General features: G+C 45.3%; 1 protein-coding gene across 5 annotated transcripts in view; it reads right to left on the bottom strand.

The window, feature by feature from the left end:
- Positions 1 to 23,531, bottom strand: part of LOC308071917 (uncharacterized protein) — a 79,084-nt gene that overhangs the window by 9,469 nt on the left and 46,084 nt on the right. For 2 of the 5 annotated variants that reach the window (XR_013931374.1, XM_080408034.1), the window contains exon 3: positions 1 to 2,785. This exon is cut by the window's left edge. Coding sequence is in view for 1 of the 5 variants with exons in the window: in XM_080408034.1 (XP_080264160.1) it covers positions 2,689 to 2,785 (97 nt within the window). In the remaining 4 variants the exon portion in view is untranslated. The other 3 variants (XR_013931372.1, XR_013931373.1, XM_080408032.1) reach the window with 3 other exon arrangements.

Below are 23,531 nucleotides of genomic sequence, written 5' to 3'. Positions count from 1 at the left end.
TGTGCATCTCACTCCTCATCCCCCCTCCTGATGGTCCATCCTCCTCCATCTGCCCCTGCTGCTTCTGCATCTCCAATCTTTCATCCTCATCCATCTTCCCTCCTGCAGCTGCTTCTTCAGTCTTATTCCCCGTGCAGCCACACAGGGACAATTTCAGCCCATCTCACGTAGTCCTCCTCCCTCTCCTTCCCCAGGTTATTATTGTTGGCTGCCTTTTTGGGCAGACAAAATGTTGGTGAGCAGTCAAAGACAGCCCTGAAACCCCTTGTTTTGTTTACTGAGCCCAGCCTGTGTTGAACATGCAATGGAGAGAATCAGCAGAAAAAGTTGTTAAGAGTTTCAGTTGTGAGCCTGGCATTGCCCTAAGCTTCGGCTGGAGCTGTTCAGTGCAGGGATGAGACCACAGAGTTCATTAAAACATCAGGAATTAGCAATGTATATTCCTCGCATTCTGTTACTGACTTCTCATTTGTACTTTTGAAAAATGAAGTGTTTTGTCCTTGTATGAATCTGGCAGGGTGGGGAGGAGTGAATTAGAGCTCATTACTGCAAATACATCTGGTAACGGGGATATGGCCGGTGAGGGGCCTCCAAGCCCACATCCATTGTGAGAGAGGGGACAGGGTAGGAGGAGACATGGACTCTCCTCCAGTGCATACGCTGTAGGCAAAGCCAGTTTTTAAGAGGCTGGTTCGCACAGAGTTGGTGCTGAGGAGGAAGACCCCACACCATGTCTCGCTGAGCTTGCTGTGCAGATCTGCCCCTTGCCAGAAGGCATTTCCTCCCATCTGATCGTCAGTGTCTTCAGAAAAAATAGTTTCACGACAAATGTTGTATCTACATCCTTGGGAAAAAGCTGGGAGTTATGACCAGGATTTCTTTTGCTTTATCTAGCGTAAGGCTAGAGTTCAGCCAGTGAAGCTGCCCACCAGGTTGTGCAGAGCTGGTGGTGGGTCCTCCACGCCTGGGTCTGCTGGAGGGGTGGTTCTGCACTCTGGCTTTCACGGGCTCCAATAGCCTTGATGTCCTGATCTTCCTTTCACCCGTAAAAACCCAAATAATTCAGAATTGTCTAAAACTTAAAGCTATGCAGGAAAGGAAGATTTTCTCTACCTCCCACTAGACCCAAGGTGTGAGATGATCCAAGGTGGAATTAACATTCCTTCAATCTCACTGCTGCCAAGTAGCAGACTTCCCTGAAATGACTGTAATCAAAACACTTGTCACCGAACATTACACTTTGCAAGCTATTTCCACATTTGCGTGTAGCATTGGTTATCACTCAGCAGCAGTTTACAACTCCTTAATCACTGTGAGAAGTTTTCTCTATATGCCACCCAAAATATCAAAGCTGATGTTCCTGAGCTGGACTGTCCTACATATTCAGGGATATCCTCACATAAGGCTTTCAGAAACACTACGAGTGACTGACTGCATTCCACCTCTAAACTTTTTTCGGTTTTTGAAGTTTAGATTATTGTACGTGTGTATATATATATTTATTTATATACGTGTACACACATGTATTTTATATGTGAATATATGTGCATATATTTGTACATATATACAATTTAACTGTAGGATTATGTCTAAATATTGAATATAAATCTACTTTGTTATAGGTGTGCACGGAGCCCAGCATAAGAGGGGGCTGCATTCAGGTTAGAGCATCTGGAGGTACAACGAGGTAAAGAAGAGTAGTAAGAAATGGCTGTGCTCAATCCCAGTAATCCTCATTTGAGTAAATGTTCCAGGATTTCGCTGGGCATCTGCTTGGTTTAGGATGACAGAATTTGCCCCAGAGTAATTTCTTTCCTTTCTGGAGCCTGTGAGAATGTCTGCAGTTGGGTGCACAAAGTCAAAAGCTCCTCCTGTATACCTGCTCCCCATGTGTGACAGGGACTGCCTCTGCCAGCGCGACCGGGGGGCTTCTCTGCCCCTTCCAAGGAGGCAGAAGGGACCAGAGGGAAGTTCAGACTCCAGCACCTTTTCTCCCCATCAGCCTGAGCCTCAGCTCCCAGCATGGTTACTGGAGAACCTTTTAGAGGTCTTTTTCCCCTGTCACGGGAGCAGTTACTACAAAACCCATCATAACTCATCTGCAGAGAAGTGACCACCATCCCGCTCCCACTCCGCAGAGCACCTGCACTTGCACCAGCAATCCTGATGGCAAACCTGCGGGCTCCGACTGTTCCATGTGTTGCTTCCCATGTCCTTTCTCCTTCAGTCTTTTCAAAGTCATTCCAGATTTACAGCAGCGTAACTTAGATCAAGATCAGGCTCTGAGGCTCTATTCACTTCCATAGATCACTACACTTTATCACCAGGACTCGTTTAGATTCATATTATTTGGAGAGTTAGCTAGAAATCAGTAGTTTGGTACTACAGGCCACTGGAGGGGCTGTGCCCTGGGCAAGGAGAGGAGGACTTTCTCTGATGGTGCTTGTTGAGTTTCCCAAAAGATAAATGCTTCTGACAGGCACATCTGTGCAACAGCTGGCAGGGATCGCTGCCTGGACCTGATTCCAGCTGTCCAGGGGACTCATACTTTCTGGCATCTGCATGGGGATAGCCTCTGCCATAGCTGAGGATCCATCTTTCTCTATTTAATACATACATAAAGGATGTTGCATTAATAAAACTGTGTTTTTGGCCTTCCTCCAGGAAAGCCCGAGGCCTCCAGCCATCTCAGCTGCCTTGGCCAAAACCTGGGGGTGGAGGAAAACTTCCAGCCCACACGGAGAGCACACGCTCCTCCCGAGAGAGGCAGTGCGGAGATGGGAACCTGATGAGAAACAAAATAAAATGCAAATAATTGTTAATGTTTCACTTTACATTGATATACTTGACATCAGTTCTGGCTCTGACCACCTTGGTGCACAAGAGAGAGAAACCTCAGACAAACTCAGCTGACTGGCAGAAATGCAAGTTTTAATTGATTAATTATCAGGATGAACAAAACCTGCATTTAATTCTCTCTGAACTGATGTCTTCCTCAGATCAGATTTGATCTGGAAGCGCAGAACAGGATCATCAAGCAGACCAAACGAAGGCTGTTCCGCCGGCACCGCTGAGGCGGGGTGACACCATGCTGTTGTTCTCCCTCTCTTTACCGCAACTTGAGCTTGGGAGTTCCAGTGGGTCGGGATGAAGCATAGAAACTGCTACCCCTTACTTAAGGGTTCATTTGATTATTCTAGGAACCCATGAAAGGTAAGTTAGACTAACCAAGTTTATTTTGTGTAACTTCTAACATAAAGAAACATTGCACATGAATAAAATGATAGTGAAATGTAGGGTTAGGCGTTTCTGTAGATCTTTATTGTAAAGATCTATAAGTACCCCCACCAACAATAAGTAATTTTGCTCTGTTAACTTTGAAAGATCACTAAATAATTAAGATGACAAATTTACTTAATGTTTAAGCAAAAAGTCAGTCAGATAAAGTTAAAAATTATTTTTGTTATTATTCACTTTTCCTATGCCCAAAGCTTTGAGCCACCAGTAAGGCAATCCATCCAAATCAGTCACCAGCAAACCACTTCATGTTGCCCAGGATCCACACGAGAAGGCGGAAGCACTGTTGGCCCAAACGCTGCTGTTTTGAAGACTCAATCATTACGTGTGGAAACACATTAACTTGTCCTCTGCAGAGGCAGTACTTCAGCCAGGGGTAAGCTCTGCCTGTGAACCACCATTCAGAGGCTACGTCTTGCTCCTGAAAGCCACCGATGAGGTGCCAAGGTGGCCACACTCACTCCAACCAAGGATCGTTCTGTACCCAGGGCAGAGCAGGAGCAGCACAAGCGTGTGTGGCCCTTCTGCCCCCTAATGTTCTCCCAGCCTCTGCTTAGGTTCAGCTCAGGGGCTTCCTGAGCCTGGTGCACTTTGTCTTGCGGTAATCAAAGGGTCTCTCCTCCAAGCACTTTCCCATCTTCCCTTTGAACCCATAAAAACATCTTACATCCAAACACCATCCTTTAAGAAAGACTTCCTAGCGTCCACCACTTCTTTAACGGAGCACCACCTCCTTTTGTCCTGAACTTGGTTACTTTTCTACCTGTGTGTAATTCCGTAGCATTTGAGTAAAGGTCACCCTGTCCATTGTACGAAATTCCAGCATCATTTTTTTTAAAGATCATATCTATGTGACAAACGCTAGCCAGTTCCCCAGTTACACTGAAAACAAAGTACTCTGAATGATCTGAACCAAACTTTAGCTTTTTAACAAAGGGAAGCGAGGATGAATTTGCCCAAGAGAAGGCGGCAGGTGGCCATGCCAGGAAGCAGCTTGGTGATGGGAGATGTGACCCCACATTGTGGGTCCACGAGTAGATGGGGACATTCAACCAGCAAGTGAGGAGCAGCCAGGGACAGGAACGGGGCACACAGGGCCCCCGGGAACAAGGCAACGGGTGCACTCAGGGCCCTGGCAGCCAACAGCAAAGGCCAGACACGCTGCTTAGGGGGTTTTGGCTCGTTTTCCAGTTCCAGGAGGAAGGAGGTTGTGGCAGGAAAGTAGGAATTAATCTTCTGGCTCAATCTCAAAGTCCAGTCTGTTCAGCAGTTCTGATGCAGACTAGTATTGGATGCTTCCCAGGGTGTAGAAAAAACTGCATTTCTCATCCCAACACCAGGAGTTAAACACTGGCTTCCAGGAGGCCATTCAAGAGCTTTTTCAACTTTATTCTCATTTGGTTTAGCAATAACAATAGTAACGCTGGATATTCTTGATCGCGCCTGCTCCCTTTTGAAAACCAGAGGCAATAGGAGAGCGGAACTGGAAATGATTCATGTGGCTAAAATCTGCAGAACAGAGGTAAACTGTTGGCTGAGCCAACACAGGCTTGTACAGATAACTTCAGAGGTTTTTGGGTAGGAAAACCTCTTCATCTGAGAAAGAGAAAGACCCTCCAAAAGGCATTGCCAACCCCTTTTTAACTTCCTGATCACATAGCTGTGTTTACACCACCCATGTTATTTATTGGCCGTGTGCTTGACAAGCGGTTACCATGAGGAATACTAATTCAAGGTGGCAGAAAATTTCAGGAAGAGAAGCAATACATTTTTCAATTAATACTATTTGCAGCCTTACCTGGACACAGTGGGTTGCTTCTATGGAGATCTGTACAGTAAACAATTTACTTTGCCTACACATCTGTTTGTTTCAAAAACGCAAAAGAAATACTTCTGTTTCGTTTTCTACTAAATCCAAACAGTATTTTCATAAGCTAATCAATAGCATCGCCCCTTTGTACACTTGTTTGCTTTCTGATTTCTGTGTCAGCTTTATATGAGGTGGAAGGGGAATAATATCGCTTGCTCTGACCCCGCAGGCAGTTTCCAAAGAAATGTATAGATACCGCTCGGTGAGAATAAAGCCAATTAGCTATTAAGCTGGCCTCTACTGTTCTGCCAGGAACACTTTTATTACCATACCAAATATTTCTGATTCTCAAGTCAGTTGTAGCTGTATTCATTGATTTTCACAGCTTCCCAAAAGCGAGTGCCACAGCAGTCAGGGCTGAAAGCTGCTGGGAGCCAGCGGCTGCTTAAGGATGGCTCCAGTTTGGGGAAGCAGGAGATAAATTTGCTGGTCAAATGGCCAGTGTTACAGAGATTTCGGAAGCTTGGATCAAAGCCCTGTCCACCCTGCATCACCCCCTCAAACTGGGATCATCACAGAATAGATTGATAAGGACACAGAAAAATTGATCCACAGTACGCCATAAAAACCTATTGGCACATGCGAGGACACGTGTGATGTGGTATTTCACAAAACTGCAGCTATGCACGACAGCAGATTCCTCTGCCTTATGTAATCATTGTATTGGCATTTGCTGCAACCTACTTGCAAGAGTGTATTTTGAATTTTCAAAGCATGGCTAAGTTAGCAGGCATTGTATGAGTCAACACTGAGCTGCCAAATTGCACGTGAGTGATGTTCTGTCACACATGTATATTGGCACTACGCAACAACGTGAAAAAAAATTTCAAGGTTTAAATTAAATGCATTTTAATTAAAATTAATTATGGCAATGATCTCAAACTGGATGCAATTGCAGCTGATGTCTTTGTTTAAACAATTAGATGAAAGTTCAGAGAACAGCCCTGAGTTTTTAACCATTGGAGTTGCCCCTTTGACTGTTTTTACAATCAGATTTTCAGGTTCTCATGAAGTCCCTAATGTTATGTTGTTGCTGATTGTACAAAAATACTTATTTGTCTGGTTTTTTTATTTATTTATTACTCCCTATAATAAAAAAGCAAAGCATCTGCTAAGAAGCGGGCAGATGAGCTGTAAGCATTTACACCTACCCAGGCTCTTGCTGGCCAGTTCCACGCCAGGTCTGTGCACACTGGCGTTGTAGCGCCTGGCTTTGGGACACATCACCTCCCAGCATCACAAGCGCGCACCCCTGCTGTACGCAAGGGGACTGGGTCAGCGCCTCGCACTCTGCCACACCGAGCCACCCAGATGCCCAGGAAGAAACCCCTCAGCCAGCAAGGTGGCTGATGAGCATCGTTGCTCCTTGGCACTCAAGCTACCGTCGGCTGGGCAGCTGAGCCCCCAGCCCTTCCCTGGGGCTAAGCACCTCCACTGTCCCTTTCTGAAAACACAGAAACTGTGTTTCTGGGAGCGAACAACAGCACTCCGGCTGGGTACGGGTGAGCCAGCCTGCAGGTCTCAATTTCTGACTGGGCAAGAAAGGGAAATTTTTTCTGCTGATGTAACTAGTTCAGCTCCGCTGAGCTAATCAGGACTTGTGTTTGCACCAGCCGCACATCTGTCTCCCAGCTTCCTTTGCTTACTCCTTCCACGGATGATAGAATTAAACAAAGAGTCCAGAATGTCACTCCAAGAGACTGTTTTGATGCGAGGATGGGCAGGGCAGAATCACTTGCATGTGACAAATCAGGCATAACGTCAACACCCTTGACGCGTACCAGGCCTGCTCCCAACCCCCAGCGCGGTGGTGGATGACAGCATCGCTGTGCCAGCGCAGCCCCACCGACAGCAGCACTGCTGTAAGTGCGGTGGTGAAAGGACGGGCTGGTAAGCAGAGGAAAACAAGGCTGACCTTGCTGTGAGTTAGCTGGGTCCCCCATCCTCAGGGAATATCACGCATGCAAATCCAGGGTGCTGAATTGGATGGCAAATGAAAACTTTGTGGCTGGACTCAGAAGAAACACAATTTAGTCATCGGTATAAATTAGCTTCATTTTGTTTATCCAGAAAACACCAGGCTGATGCAAGTCCCATGGTTTTGCCATGTGGATCTGCTTTCTGGTTACCATGGGGGGCACATCCTCAGTCACATTTCTTCTGAATTTTCCTGCTCTTTTCCTGTGTCTGGTACAACATCGTGCCAGCTGCCAGTGTTTAATGAGTTACAAGAAACCGAAAAGGGTAAGCTTTTCCCATGAGAATTAAACCAAAACAAAGCAGAGGATCATTTAGGAACTTTATGAAGTACAAGGGAGGCCAGCAGGACTCCTGAAACACCTCTGTAGCAGTGTTTCATTAAGTTTTATAACTAAAACAAGGCTTAATGTTTAATCACATTTAAAGTAATGCTGCAGACTTCGGGCAGCCAAATTTTCCTGCCAGTTATGGGACCGTACAGCAGCTCCACCTAGCCATCTTCAGGCTGCGCAGGTGAAGGCTTCCAGCCATGCCCAAAGGCACACTTTGAAGCCACTTTCAGTGGAGCACGTGCACTGGACACCAGGGCTTGGTGGGAGCCTGCTTGGAGCAGCATCCCCCTGTTTTGAAGTTTCTTGGGATGACTAACGCAGCAAAGAGTTCAATGGGAACCTCAGCCTAATTAAAGGCTGAGAGCAAATCCTTGTCTTCAATCTGGAGCAGGTACCAGGCAGACGTGAGCATGCAGCTGCCGTGAAACATGGGGGCTAGATGAGCACAGCGGCAGAAGGGCAGCGGGACCGCCTGCCTTGGTGGCAGACAGTGCCAGATTAAAGTATGGGTGACACTGCAGACCGAGACCTCGTCTTTCTCATTACTAGGCAGAACTTCAGGCTGAAAGGCTAAAACCTGCCCCAGCGATCACACTGAGAACAGATACCCCACGGTGTAACATGCCACTCAGTGCTCTCACCACGAGCACTTTGCTGTTTGCCCCAGAGCCTCTGCCCACTCCAAGCCACCCCCCGCTCAGGGTGATGGAGCAGATGCAGTGCCCGGCTCCTGCAATGAGCTACAAGTACAGGAAAATGCTCTCCCACTGGCGGAGCAGTGCTGGCAAAACAGCCTCTGACACATGCACAGCTCACCACAGCGGCAGAGTCTTTTTACTCTTTTAATTACATTGATTGGGGGATTTTAGCTCTCTAGGAAGAAGATTAGTCTTATCATTATAGGGCCTCTCTCTCCTGTGGTCTTCGTTGACAAAATCCCACCAACAAAAAATTCTATACAGTAGCCTTTAGTCACTCCTGGGTCCCTGTCTTAAGATGTGGATGCAAATGTACTGTTTGTATTAACTGAAGGAAGTTGATCTTTCTGCTCCCAGCAGTATTAAACAGCTCCTCACACATCCTCTTACTCATATTAACTTCTCCCCAGCTTTAAATATGTTTTCCCAGTTGCTAATCCAAATCTTACTCTCATTTATGATAATACAGATGTAAAATCTGTATCAATCAACAGAAGCCAATTCAGATATTAATCTTGAAAGCAGGATTTAAGCCATGACCACAGAAGCAAGTGCACTTGTTTATCACCACTGTGGTTACTCGTAACATTGTGGTAGCTTGAAAAATACAGGATTCTTTTAAGTAAATTCTTTTGGCATTTGCAAAGATGTGTGTTAATGTAGATAGCACGTTTTCAACAAATACAACCATGCATTCTCAGTAATGACTGTAATAGTGAAACTGTTTTTCATGTTTTTACTGACGTGATAATTGGTTTGAACATTGCAAAGTATGGGACATGAGAAATTGCTGTTGTTATATTCTAAAAAAGCTCTTCCTTCTGTTTCCATAACACAAGGGAAAGTCATAATTAATGTAATTTGCAAAGATGTTATTACATTAGTTGTGCCTCACAAATCAAACAAGGCAAACAACTGGTTGAAAGTGTTCTTGATATCCATCACACATTTTGTGCAATGAAAGCAATACTTCTGTAGCTGCCAGTTAAAAAAGCCTTAATCACCTCCCGTAGTGGCACTTGGTAATAAAGCTGGAGGAAGGAGTTGGATTGGATTCCCTGTGAGAAAGGCGAGCAAGGAGAATGATGACAAAATTGATTTTTTAAAAAAAAATTAACAGCCACTTGGAGGGGATAGATTTGGAATAAGGATATCCCAACATCTAATTTGACATGGGGTTTTATAACGATCTTGACGGCAAGGTGAAAATGTTAAACAAAGGAGCCAACTTCACCCATGCTGTGCCTCCGGAGGTGCAACGCCCGATGCCTTTATTTTCCAAGAGTCACATCTTGCAGACTTTGAGCTAGATGGATCTGTCCTTGCATTTTGAGCAGATAGGGCATGACCTTCAGCCGGCACAGACAAGGCAGAGCTGCCAACTTCCACCCGGTCAGCTTGGCTGTCTCGCGACCAGCTCACCCAGGTTCAGCACACGCTTCCAGGTGCTATCCTCATTCCTGTTTTGGTTTTGAGGATTTTTCCTTCCAGTAGTAATTTGCTCCCCTTAATACTAAAGTCAGAGCTCACACGTTTCTCCAGCAGTCAGTGGCTGCAGACTGGAGTGCAGATCCTAGCCAGTGAGGGGTGGCAAGCCTTCAGCACAGACAGTACTGCCAGGCTGGCTTGCTGCTGGTTTCTTACATTTTTTTTCCTGAAACCTTCAAATGACAAGGCTAGGACTAACCAAAACCCACGTCTCTTGTAGTGGTGGGATGGAAGAGTGAGTCACTTCAACTTGACAGTGGTGGGGAGGAAGGCCAGAGCACAAGCTGCATCCTCATCCTGCATCCAGGTGAGTCGTCAGAGTTTCCCCAAGCCACGTGCAAACAACGCTGTCCCTGCAACTGGCATTTCCCGTGGCTGTGGGGAAGGAGCCGATATGGGAACCCCACCTGGCCAGCAGCTCTTGGCTGCTACCAGCACTGATGAAACACACAGTAGCCGAGGGGACGAAAGTGGTTTAACATTTAGTAATCAGGGAGGCACCAAATGTACCAGACAGAAAGAAAGAAAATACCTTATTTGTGAAAAAATTCTGGGTAGGGGCTGCTTCAGGGGTCTTTTTTTCACCACCCCTTTCCTACAGAGGTAAGGCGCAGACACGGGACTGGGATGAAGACAGACAATTCCTGCACTTTACCCACCTGCACAACAGCAAAACTACTGATGTGTTTTCTCCTCTAAATGAGACTAAGTTTCTAAGAAGAGATTACATCTTTTATTAAAGCAACCACCCATGTGGGAAGAAAATTATCCATCGCTTTCGCTACACAAGCCCTTCTTCTAGTTACGAGGAGGACTTTACAGTAAGATACTTGAAGCACACCCATGAACGCAAACCAGCTGCGCTTGGCAACAGGGCAGTCATGCCCAGCCCCAGGTGTCTGCATGAGGGACTTGCCTGCCTGCCCCTTGCCGTCGCTCCAGCTCACAAACCTCACAAACCTCACAAACCCAGTACTCAAGCACCCGGTTTTTAATAACACACCACTCCCAGAGGCAACCTGAGTGCACATTATCAGCTACTGCTGCAGTGGTAACGGGATCTCCAAGGCTTTAGGGATTCAGGAAAGCTTTGTGGCAGTTTCTCAATTAACTGCCCTAAAAGAAGAAACAGAATGTGCTAATTATATACTCAAACTTGAATGCCAGACCTGGGAATTTTCCATGCAGGTACCTTGGTTGCATCCTCAAAAGACAGCAACTGGCCCACTTCATGAGCGCAAGCAGTACGTGTTGGGAAAGGAGGCCAGAGGCATCATCAGTGCTCTGTTTTACACACGCAGAGAAATATTATTATCAGTATGTCTCTCAAATATCCAAAAATGCACTGTGCCTTGTTACTGAGACACTAAACCCAAACTTTAAATGGTTCTGATGTTCTGCTTGTTCAAATATTTCAGAAATGGGGGACTGCGTGTCCTTGATACTGCACATAAACTATTCGCAACAATTTGACTAAAGCCACATTGCTGACAGAAACTCTTTAGCTGTTTCTTTGAACTTGTAAAGCTGCAGGAATGTTTTATGAGTGCAAGAGGAGCATGGCTGGAGAGGCAGGGCAGAGGATGCAGCCTCTGTGATATTTCCTTGGCCACCATTTATCTGTGTGATGCTGGATGCTGATATATTGGTCAAAGATAACCTCAGCCGAGTGATTTTCATGGAAAATGTTTTGAATGTTTGAATATTTTACCTGCTTCTGTGGCACTTATTTCAAACAGGGCAATTTATGCATTGAGTCAACCCTATGCTTTTAGTCTAACATCCAGCATCAACAGAGTTTCATAGCAGAAGGGCTGGTGGCACATACTCAAAGCCTGAAAATGGGCAAGGAGGGAACGTCCTGTCCAAAAGAAGCTTTCTTCTAAATCCGGACTAATGGCAATTGCCTCACGTCTAATTTACAGCTCATCTGATGTAATGGGGGATATTCTCATTGTTCCCATAAGCAATCTAACATCTGCTCAGCTCCTGCGTGCACAAAGTCTTGTTGCGGCGAGTGCTGCGGCCCTTGGTGCAGAAACACCTCCTTCACTGCCTTACATCCACAGCTTTCAGTGCTTCGTGGGATCCCAGTTAGGGAGGTGGGTAAATGAATGAAGACAGAGAGCGCTTTTGGTCCAGGTATTTTTCTGGGCAGGGTGTGCACCCGTATGCAGTTATCATGTGCTGCAGTCTACCGAAAAGCCCACGTGGCTCTCGGCATCTCCCATCGGTACAGGGCCACGGCAGGAGCAGGCACTGCAGAGTTGCACTAAGGGACACAAAGGAGCAAAGGAACTTGACCTGCCTCTTACATCTGCGATGCAAATGTTCTTTGCTTGACGTGTAATGGAAAGGGGAGCCTGTTTCTCTTGCTGCTGCTGTGAGCGGCGTGAGCAAACGCCGTTAGAGCACAGAGCAAAATATCTGGAAGGCAGTAGGGGCTATAGATAATCACCTCTTGCATGTGAAAGCAAACTGCCAGTCCACACTGCCTGCAAGGACAGGGCTGCTGAGACATCTAGGAAAGCATTATCTACTCCACAGCAATAAACAGCATTTTGTTTCACTTTATTTTTAGCTTGGGTCCTCCTCTTCCTCCCCACATACGAGCCCTTCAGCTCAAGGCAAAGGTCCAAGAACAATAGCATTTTGAGCCAAGGACTAAGCTCACAATCGAAAATCCAGAGCCTAGATATGACAGGCTGCTCTATTTACTAACACAGAGCACATCAAACCAAACCAAACCAAAATAACCTACTTCAATATTTTTGCTTCATACAGCAAGGAAAGCAAGTCTCCCTTGCACTCAGCTCTGATCTGCTGCCACCAGGAATACCCTGAGAAGTCAGATGAAATTTATATAAAACACTGAAACCCTTGTGTGTATGTTCTCGCTATAAATTTGAACCTCAAATGGGAATGTGATTTGAATTTAAACACTTAAAGCTGTGGCCTTAACAGTAGGCACTTTTGTATATTCATGCTCCTGCCACTGTCCTCAGTCTCCCATGGTCTTGAATGACGTGTTGTTTTTAGACAATTTGCTTCTTGTCTGCAGAAGAGCAGTTTGGCCCTATCCCTTCCATTGTCTTTTATGTCCAGCGAGGAAAAGGGGGAGGAGAGAAAAAAAAGAGAGAGACAGATTTCAATCAAAAGCACTACATTGATAAGGGATTAATAACAGCCTGCCTTGTGATCAGCTGAAACCTAACAATCAGCCTGAACACCTTATATTTGATTAGCAAAAATGATCACTTCCAAGCACTGCACGTAGAGCCGACTACCCGCGTCGCCTCCAGCAGCAGCAGCTCCCAGCGGTGCCGGTTGCCGGTGTGTTGGCACTCTGGCAGACCCTGCTTCGGCCAACTCATTTTAAGGACAAGAATCTGATGAGCTAATTGAGTAACATAAGAACGGTGTTTAACGGCCACAGTTAATGCCGAAGACACAAACAGCTCTTTCCTAAACGCATGCAAGAGAACTGCTGATGGAGAACTAAACAGGCAAAAGCGGGCAGCCTGGTGAGCACCAAGGGCTGGTGCTGTATTTCAGCCGTTCCAGCAGGTTTTGAATGCTCAAAGTTTTCAGGGCCAGACATCCCACTGCTGTGAAGGAGCCAAGGGACACCAGACGGAGCAGCGAACAGCAGATATGGGGCAGGCAGGTGCTGCAGGGGGGTGGTTTGGGGGCAGGCTTGAGGGTGTACAAGGCAGGCGGGAGGCAAAGCCCCTGGTATGCTTTGCTGCTTCTTGGGGTACCCAAACCATCCCTCGCTGGAGAAGCACCACTGTCACACGCAAGGAAGCCGCTGTCGCTATGAGTGTGAGGCTCAGAGACTCTGAAGAGAATAAATTGTCGTGGAAGCTCATGTCATCCATCAGGATGGATCCACCTGTGTCTCTGGGGATGTGTGATTCACTCCATGAATTAACTCCATAGCAATCCCATTCCCACGGCTGCAGATGACTGGTGCTGTACCCAAAACAGCCAGCCATTCTTTATCCTAGTCTTCACAGAGGTGATTCAGCATTTCAGTTACTTACTGTCACCACGTGCTGTTACATTACTTCTCATTCATATTTTTACAACCATGTGTAGATCTGATCTGGGACAGTGCCAGGAAGCCACAGAAGAAAAGAAATACCTTTTGTGTGGCTGAAAGAGGCTTGACACTTCAGGAGCTGTAGGTTAGGTGCAAATGAACACACAAACCAGGTCATGCAACTGGAAAACAAATGCAAGCTCGGAGAGCGCTAGCAGGAGTACAAACATCCCAGATCCAAGGCTGTGCTGTCCCTGGTAATTCACGGGGTCTGGGGATGTTGAGCAGGGTGGCCACTAGCACAGGGCTTGTTTTCTCTCACCTGGCTTAGTCCCCCCAGCAACGTGAGACCTCTGTACTGATGAAAACTTCCCACCGGTTTCAGCCTTCCCTCAAAATCCATCTAAACACTCCTCTTGCCAATTCTGTTGCTGTAAGTTTCCATCGCCTCTCCCAGCCCCTTCCCTTCAGAGCAGAGGAGGTCCCATCCCCTGCCTAAATCAGCCCTGCCACTGCTTATTCTTGTGAGCCGTGACACCGCCAGGACCCGCCTGACTGTGCACAGAAATGCCCGTGGGTAGGTATGGGTGACACAGTGGGTGACACAGCCATTTTCATAGCACTGGGTCATACCCTGGGGCAGGAGTCCTACAGCCAGATTCCCCAACTCATCCTAGAGTGACTCCTATTTTCTGTTGAAACATTTTCACCTCCTGCCTCTGGGAAACGAAGTAGAAGAACTAACGCATTTGATTCTTCAATCAGGCTGAATTTGTTAAATACAACGCAATGGATTGAAGAGGTTCCCGAGAATGACTGAACTCCTGACACGTGTGAGTTTGTCAGGCTCTTGTTTGCAGTTCTCTCGCAGTCAGTGAGTAATCCGCACACACAGCTTCTTGCCCGAGTGCCTCCAAAGGACCCCCCTGACTGCTGCGCTTTAACGTTGCATTTTTTGCTGGATAATTTGGCCACATACAATGCCAAAGTGCATGCTGTGTTACAGAAGATGATAGTCTATATTTTGCCCATGTTATTTGTTAAGCTCAGGACGTCACAAAGCAGTGCCGACCATTCTTAAGTGGAGCACGGTCACGTTTTCCACCCACCCCACACCAGGCTCAGGCTGCCCTTAGCGGCAGCTCACCTTTTGAACGAGGAGAAACGGCGATATCCTGATGCCACGGCTCAAGCCCATGAAGAGCCCAACGGGACTTTTTAAAAATGACATCACAGATGTTTTACCAAGCTCCTGTTCACCATCTGCTCCAAGCGACACCACCAGTTTTCCTTTTGAAAGGTCAAACCCGGCATCAGCGGGAAGATGGATGCCACTTTCACGTGCTTAGCTACAGCTGCGCCGGGCTTGGTTACGCCGGAATATGCACACAGCGGCCACAACGGGCTGGCTTCTCCTTATGGAAATCAGCCATCTGCCAGAAGGCAGCCCGGCAGAGCCGGCAGCCAGAGCAAGCGCAGCCGAGCCAAGGCAGCCTTGTGAAACAGCGGGAAATAAAGGTACGAGCTCTTGTCCGGCAGGAGGGGGCACAGCTTCGTGCCATGCTCTCAGTGCTAGCCTTGTCTCTTTGAAGGTATTTCGTCTGCCGGGCTCATATAAATATACCTGTCATGGTGATCATTCCATATGGGAAAGAGAGACGCAGTCTTCTAAGTATGCGTTAATCACACTTTATGTTACGGGAGGCAGTAAACACTTTGTGCTATATTTAATCAGGTATTGCAAAACAAGACATACTCACACCTTCAGACTGTATTGTAGTATTTGTTCTGACACTAACTCCCCTTCTCACATGAGGTGTTTTAACTGTATCTGTATAAATACACCCATTTCATAGCATGACAGTGTATACTGGCAGCATGTCCTATTATTAAGGCTACATTCCAACCTCATCTATAACCACTCACTTCACTGGTTCCTAAGCATTGACAAAATAGTTCCACTCAGACAGCAATTTTTTATATTTAACCTCTTCTTAGAAGCAGGATGGTGTTTTTTTTTTTAAGTTCATAGTAGAAGTTTTTAAAAAGCCTTAAAAGCCTTAAAAAAGGCTGAAGAAACATTGCTATAGAGAGAGAGAATAAGTGTGTTCCAAGCAATAGCTTCTGCTCACTGTAGGATATGCAATATGGTTAAGTCGTGATATCACGATTTATTATACTTTTATATAGTTCATATATTTCAAACAAAAGGGACAGAAATATAAAAGCAGCCTGGAGTGAATATTTAGGCATGAACTCCGTAAGACTCAGTACAAGGGAGTTTTGGCTAACAGAGCTCCTGGGGATGGGGCACAGAGGGAGTATCAGGCAAGCAGTGCCTGGGGTAACAGCAGCAGGATGCTCTTGCGAGAGCCAGCATCGTCCAGCCCTTGGTGTCCCACTAATTATGACGTGCCCCAGCTGCCCAGCAGCCTCAGCACCGCTGGCGTTACACTTGAGAAGGCAGACTGCCCACAGATGTCACAGCGCCTTTCACTCATAACTGTTATGAAGTTTTCCAAGACCCTTTGCAGTTCAGCTGAGAAGTGAAGGGGGATGCCTCGAGGAAGCTCAGACACCTCGGCGTAGCTATTCATCTGCCACTGCGGACACATGTCCATCAGAGCACGCAGCTCCTTTCCAAACCAAGCCAGCCAGCAACTCCCAACACGACGCATTTTCTTCTGCTCTTCAAAATCATTTTGCTTGTCAATAAATTCTGAAATAATCTGTATATCTTAAAGCAGAAATATCTGTGGGCTTCAGGGGAAATGGCAGTGAGGACGACTGGAAGGAGCCTGAGGAAATTCTAAAGAGGCCAGTGTGAGGATCCTCACTTACTTAAATGGGAAGAAAATTAAAGCCTTCCAAACTGAGGAAGATAAGACACTTTGCACATACCTATGTCTTTAGTCAGGACCTTGGGTGGAAGCAGCATAGAATGTGGTCTCTATTATTCTCACAACATTCACTGTCATACAGCGCTCGGTTGTGCTCAGGTTATTTCTCATGGGCTGAGGCTGCTGTGGAGCTTTTCACACAAAAAGAAGACTGCAAGATCTCAAGCCCAAGGACACCTCCCCAGATGTTTCAAGATGTTCCTTGACTTCTGCGTTTGAGGATAACAACTGCCACTGTCATATTTTCTGGGACTCTGATAATTTTTAAGGTATTGCAATCGTGTAGCTTTATATTCTCATTTTATTTTTCAGTGTATAAGGAGCAGAGAGATCTAATTCATGTCCATGAGCAGGGGGTTCTGGCATATAACTCCCTTCAAGACCGAGTGGAGAATCAAGGCTACTATAAGCTAGGAGTTAATATAAGTACCATAAGCTAAGGCAGATCTGTCTAAACAAACCTCAAGAAACAAAGCAAGCCCAACAGAAAACAATGCCCAACAATGTAGTCAGTAATGGCTTTGTCTGTACATTTCCCCAGCTCTGGAACAGGCTGGGGATTTACTACCTCACTTTGGGAGATGGACTACACAGCTCAAATGAAGCAGTAATGGAGCATTAACAGAATTAGTGTACTGAAAGTGCTTTGTAGGCTGGAGTTAGACATTTTCATCCCGGATGATGGGATCACTTTCCTACAGTAATTAGTGGAGCAGCTGACATTAACTCCGTAAGTGACCTGTTTGTTGCCACCACTGTGAATCAAAATCAGATTAGCAGCCCCCCTACAGGTGTGGCGTGCAGTATGGAGGTTAAAAGCACACAAAATACTTTGCTGATTCAAAATGAACCAAACTGCATCAAAAGGATTACATAGTATTTGGATCAGCCACACGCAGCGAGGATTTAGGAGAGATCATATAGCCCTGGGGAAGGGAGGTGAAGTGTCGATACAACAAACAGTTCTTGCTAAGTATGGAAATACTTATTCCCAATTCCTCAGGAAATTTACAGTCATTGTGGGTTGCACATATGTGCTGTGTTCAAAAGCAACAGATGAAAATAAATAAAAGAAGATTGGCTTGAATAAATAAAAAAATCAGAAAACTCCAATGCAGGGGGAGGGTCACTATAAAAATGCACTTTGGGACACCACCAGAAAAACTGCCATCTCTCACAATTATATTATGTGTCTTGCAGCATTTGGTAGTTTGAAGTGATGACTCAAAAACTCCAGTTTTGTTCTGACAGATAAGTTTTTAGCCATTATGGTTGCAGCACAAAGCTTGAAAACATGACCCAAATGTATCATAAAGACTTCTATAAAATCCAGACGAAATAAAAAGAGCTCTAATCCGTTAAAACCAGTCTCATGATTTCTGAGCTACTCTCAAGATGCTGTGGAGGCCTAGCAAAATTTATAATACTTTTTCTAACTCTGTTGTCAGGCATAAGACCTGGCAGGGGAAACAAAACAAAACACACAGATTAAGACATTTTCAACATTAAGTAACATCTTCTAGAGCTGTATCCTTTCACTTTGTTCATGACTCCATCACAACTGAGTCAACTGAAAACAAGGAAAAATGAACCCAAGAAAACACCACACAATTTTTAAGACAGGTTGGTGCCCCAGGCCAGCTGAGGGCATGAGCACGGGAACAGCTCAGGAGAGAAGACCTGGTACCATCCTGGAGCAAGGAACATTGGTGTGGGCTGCCAGCACTGGCAAGAGCAGCAAGACCTGAAGGCGGTGCTGCTGCTGAGCACAGGGCAGAATCAAAGCACAGCTTCAGTGTGAGGCTTGCAGGACAAAGCTTCCTGAAACTGGGAAAGGAATAAAAAAGATGGGTATACTGGGAAGCAAGCCAACATGAAAAGGAACAGAAAAGGGAAAACAGGAGACCAGTTGGGAGAAAATAAATGGAAAATGTAATAGTGGCAAGGTAAAAAAAATAATAATAATAATAATAAAAAAATATAAAAAGCATCTCTGACTGAACCAGACAGGGAATTTTTACAAAACACAGGCTCTTGATCTTATAATTAGAAGAACACATATTGCCCATAACAGATTTTCTGTAAGTTCTAAGTGTCTCTACAGAAGCCATAGGGCTTCAAGCACACAGATCTCAGGTTGTGTTTCTCTGAGTGCAGATTTCTCAGGTGATTTCTGGATAACTGAGGACAAGTAAAAGATGCATTGCCATAGAGAAGAATTCACTGAGATTTTCTAGTATCAGAAAAAACTGAACAACAGGCCTGTTGTAGGCTGAATTAAGCCATGTTAAATTGTGTCCAGCAAATCAACCTGTTCAAAATGGACATATAAATTAACATGGTTATTAGAAATAAAGCTCTTCCCCACCACCACTTTGTATCACAGGATGTCGTAAAGAACAATTTGTAAATATTCATGTGACCCCATCCCACCTTACAAAATCACACTGCTGTCAAAAGAAAAAGTGTGACTCTTCCTTTTGTCCCAAGACTGGTCTTGACTGCTAAAATATAACTGTCACACCTTCTGCATCTTCAACTTTTCACCCGACGTGTGGATGAAGTGTCAGCACATACAGAGTAGGGTGCACGTAGCTGCACTGTCACTGATGAGCGGCAGAGACAGCCACACTGTGCCTGTGTGCCACTCCTCTGGCTGGCCTGAAGGAGCTCCTGAAGCAGTGGAGCTTGCAAGAAATGCTAGCAGATTCCCACATCAAGCAAAGCCACCCACGTGCAACATGCCAAAAGACCATCAGCATATCACAGACCTCACTGATGGCTGGCGGAAATGCTCAGGCTGGGGGATGGCCACAGCCCCACACACCGCGGGGCAGCGGCAGGAGTCCAGGGAAGATGAGCACAATGACAACCGGCAGTGGTGCAAGTGCTGCGTGGGAGACACTTACTGATCGGTGTTAACCACTGGGAGCCCATCCCTGTAACTTTGTAAAGCACGAGGTATGTTGGACTGGTGGAGTACCACCTATGGGGGTATATTCTAAGAGAGAGGTCGTTTTGTCTTTACTTTCTGAACAGCAATGTAGCAGCGCCGCAGTGAAGAGTGTGCTTGAGTTACCAAGGCCATCCCTCCTTCCCCAGACCAGACCTATACATGGCACTGTTTAAAATAGTCATGATCACTACTGTTACCAATCTACCTTTAAGATGAAGAAGCGCAGCAAACACCTTAAGTCTTTCAGAAAAAGTCCTGGTAAAGGCTTTGCGGCTGACCTGCAGCCAGTGCATCCTTTCAATTACTCGAAATTCTGTTTAAGCTTCATGCTAAGCAGAGGGGCAACTGTTAGCCAAACCTGCTTGCTGGACAACAGGTAATATCCTGACTTTCTTAAGGAAAACAGGTGCAGAACAGCCAGGATTGTTCACAGCAATAGGTACAATATATGGAGATACTGTCTCACCCCACAGCAGTAAGATACGGGTATGTGCGTACTGAAAGAATATATGCTTTTTGTGTGTTCATTGAGAGTTAACACTGCTGAAAACAACAAAAAAGTAAATAGCATTCGGTTGAGTGGCTGTCGGCCACTGTGCAGATTTTGTCACAGGAGCAAGTCGGTGACAGTCTGCTGCCACTGATTCAGATCAGGGAAGGGGACCTTTAGGTCTCATCTTTCAATATGTGTTTTATTGCAAGGGAGGGCAAGCAAGACACACTAGGCAGTGCTGACTTTAAAATATAGTAGCTATCAGTGTCTTGCAGTGCCCAGGTTTGCTTGAGTGGAGATTTTGGGGGCCCCTCGTAGGTTGCAGACCAGTTGACGGCACTACTAGTGGGCTGGAAATGCTAACCAAGCTGGGTGCCTTCCAATTCTCTCTCTCTCTCGCTCTCTCTTTTTAAATACATGCAAAACTTTCACCCTTAAGCCTTTAGCCAGTGAGCAGTGGAAGGAAGAGACCAACTTAGTTTCTAGGTAACAGTGCTATTGAAATCAACCCCAGCGTTGGGGTTGACCCATTTGGGAACTCCAGTGAGAGGAGCAGTAATAAACAGAGCCAAGAAGCTGCTGGTACACAGTGCTGTCACCAGCTCCACCGCTGCTCTTCACACCCCCTCGACTGGGCGCAAGTCCTGCCCCTGGTTCCACTGTAATAAAATTCTGGAAGTTTTTCTCATAGTAAAAGAAAAATGATGATGCTGGAAGTGTGATGCTCAGCAACAGGGCGCTGACCTGTTCTCCTCAAGCTAAGACGTATCTCAATTTTCTTGCAGATTATAAGAATGTTGCCTTGTGTACAGAGGCTAAAGAAGGTCAAAACACAGGCAGGGGCTGCTTTAGGAGGCTCGAGGAACAGGGTTATTCACCAGAGGCCAGATGCTAGACTTGGTATGAGTTACAGTTATTCTAGCTATGCCTTTTTCCCTGGATTCTGCATCGTGTTGTTTCCCCTGCTCTGTGCTCTGAAGGATGAAAGACAGCACCACCCCCAGAAAAAGGAAAAGAATAAGTGAAGCCATAGTTCACTCAGCACAGCTTTTGACGTTCTCCAGACCCTTTAAGTGTAAACGTTTGTAAAAATTAAAAAAGACTGCCATACAGTCTCCAGGCAAAACCACTGCAAAGTACCACAGATCCAAAATTCTTGAACTCTGTGGTGGCTCATAATCCTCAAGAACCATCGTCTGGTAATGGTTCTTTCCATATTTACAGCACCAGAAATTACACGCTTCCCTAGCATACTTTGTGAAAAGTAAGCCATGGCTGTAATTGCTACATATATGAGATGTGACTGTAAATAAGCAAGAATGAAAGTTAAGAAACTCTAAGGAGACTGTAAATCATACTGATTAGAGAGTCTCCACCACACATGAAGAACGAGCCATCAAAGCGTGGGAAAGCAGGAGATTTGGGGTTACTTCTAACCACTGAAGAGTTGTCCACTTATATCTTGAGAAGCAAGATCAGACACTTGTTGATCCAGTGGCTGCACTATCAGTCACTCATCAGCAACATCTTCCTCTAATACCAGACGCACACAAAATTAGGGCAATGTTAAGACCATTTGTTCTAAGTGCTGAAGTAATCAACTTCGCCCAGACTGCAGACTGCTTATATCTGAAAAACAGCTGCTGAACCCCCCCAGTACTGTACCTCAGGAAACAAAAAGTCGTTAGAACTAATACTTTTAAAAATAGTGAGTGTGATTATCATTCATATCCTGACACTGCTGTATGATATTGGCGTGTTCAGGTAAACCCACGGCTTGTATTGAGTTAAGCCACCTCAGTCTGGTAATTTTGAGGTCAGCTGTTTCTGCAGATGAAAAGTTGGCTGGGAACAGGTTTTCCATCTGCATTATTTTGACAACCAAACCACTCAGAGGTAATTCGTGTTAATAGCATAGGGTGTTGCAGGTGACCTGTCCACAAAGCCCCTAATGCACAATTTACTGCTGTGTCTAAACTTAAATTTTTGTCGGGTTTTTAATGTAATTTCCTTTAAGAAAACTACATGAGAAGGCAGACCGTAAGCTGATATCACTGTACATAGCTGTATTGGAGGAAATGAGGAAAAGTCAGAACATAGCAGCTGTAAATCTGATTCTGCAATCTTAAAGTACAAAACTGTTTCATGTTAATTTAAAATAGTGATACATAAAATGTGAACTGGAGGAGAAAATCATTATCATGAAGATGAACTAGAATATCCCGGGGGGGGGAGGAAAAATAAAAGCTTTTATCTATAAAATGCTTTTTAGAATGAGCCTCTATGATGTCAGAAATCCTTGTGTTAACTGTCATTCAACTGAATGCATTAGTTTTTTGCTTTGCCTTTCATGATTTCCATCTAGTATTTACTGAAACAGACGGAGAAGACTGGAGCTGATCTATAAAGACTCTCAGCCCAATGCCTCCTGTAGACATGAGTTTGCAGGAGAGCAGGAAAAACTTCCTAGCCATCCAAGATGCATTAAGTGGGACGTATCTTCATTCAAACCAGCAGCATTCTTGGTGAGGGTGGGAAGGTGATGGCAGATTTTGGAGGCTGTGATCCTTTACACACATGGGTTGGTTTGTTGTTTTTCTTTCTAGTACATGCAGAAGGAAATATCTGTTCTGAAACACAACCGTTCACATTATAAAGCCCTCTCTGCCTTTGCTTATTCAAGCATAGACATTTTCTGGCACATTTTCTTTCTCAGTAGCTGCCCAGTACCTGCTTTAGAAGTAACCAAATCCCCTCTCACATTTCTGAGTAGGGAAAATAATTCCCCTCTCACATTTTTAAGTAGGGAAAATAATCACAAGGAGACACGGAAATGGTTTGCTATGTTTCTTTAGCTCCAGCCCTTGAAATCCATAGGTCTCCATACACACCAAGCTGCACAGAAGGGTCAGTCAGCTGACAGAAATCTGCTCAGCTGCACTGGAGAAGAGAGATTTTAAGCAGAATGTGCAGAAGCTGATGCTCTGGCAGAGCCAGGTGGGTGATAGTAGTAGGGGAAAAGAGGTGACATTCTGTGTCTTCTGTGAGATTTGGGGGTTGGTTTCATGTGTGATGCCACTTTGGACCATTAATATTTGCTTCATAAGGCAAAGCAAGAGAGGGGAAGAGTAAAAGTAGGGTACAGGTTAATTCATAGTTTCCCAAATGCCCGGTGCAAGGCCATGTTTGAGAAGCTGGAAATTAGCTTCACATAGATTCTTGCAGTTTTCAAAAACCCTTAAGCATGTCTCAATACAATATTCCTGCAGCACTCACATTTGTTAATTTTTCCATAATTCAGAGTAGGCAACTAGAATAAATGGCAATACATTCACCTTAAGTAAAATTCTTCAGTATAAAAATTTTTATTGTGTCTTGAAATTACAAGAAGTATAGGAATTTCAGCTTTGTGGACTTAAAGCTGCTGATACTTCTTGATCCATTAGCCAAGATCTCTCAGCAGTCCCCAGAT

This window comes from Falco punctatus, assembly GCF_963210335.1.
Source record: "Falco punctatus genome assembly, chromosome: 12".
Classification (NCBI taxonomy): domain Eukaryota; kingdom Metazoa; phylum Chordata; class Aves; order Falconiformes; family Falconidae; genus Falco; species Falco punctatus.
Note: the sequence above shows the minus strand (reverse complement) of the source record. Positions and strands in the feature narration are given on the sequence as shown.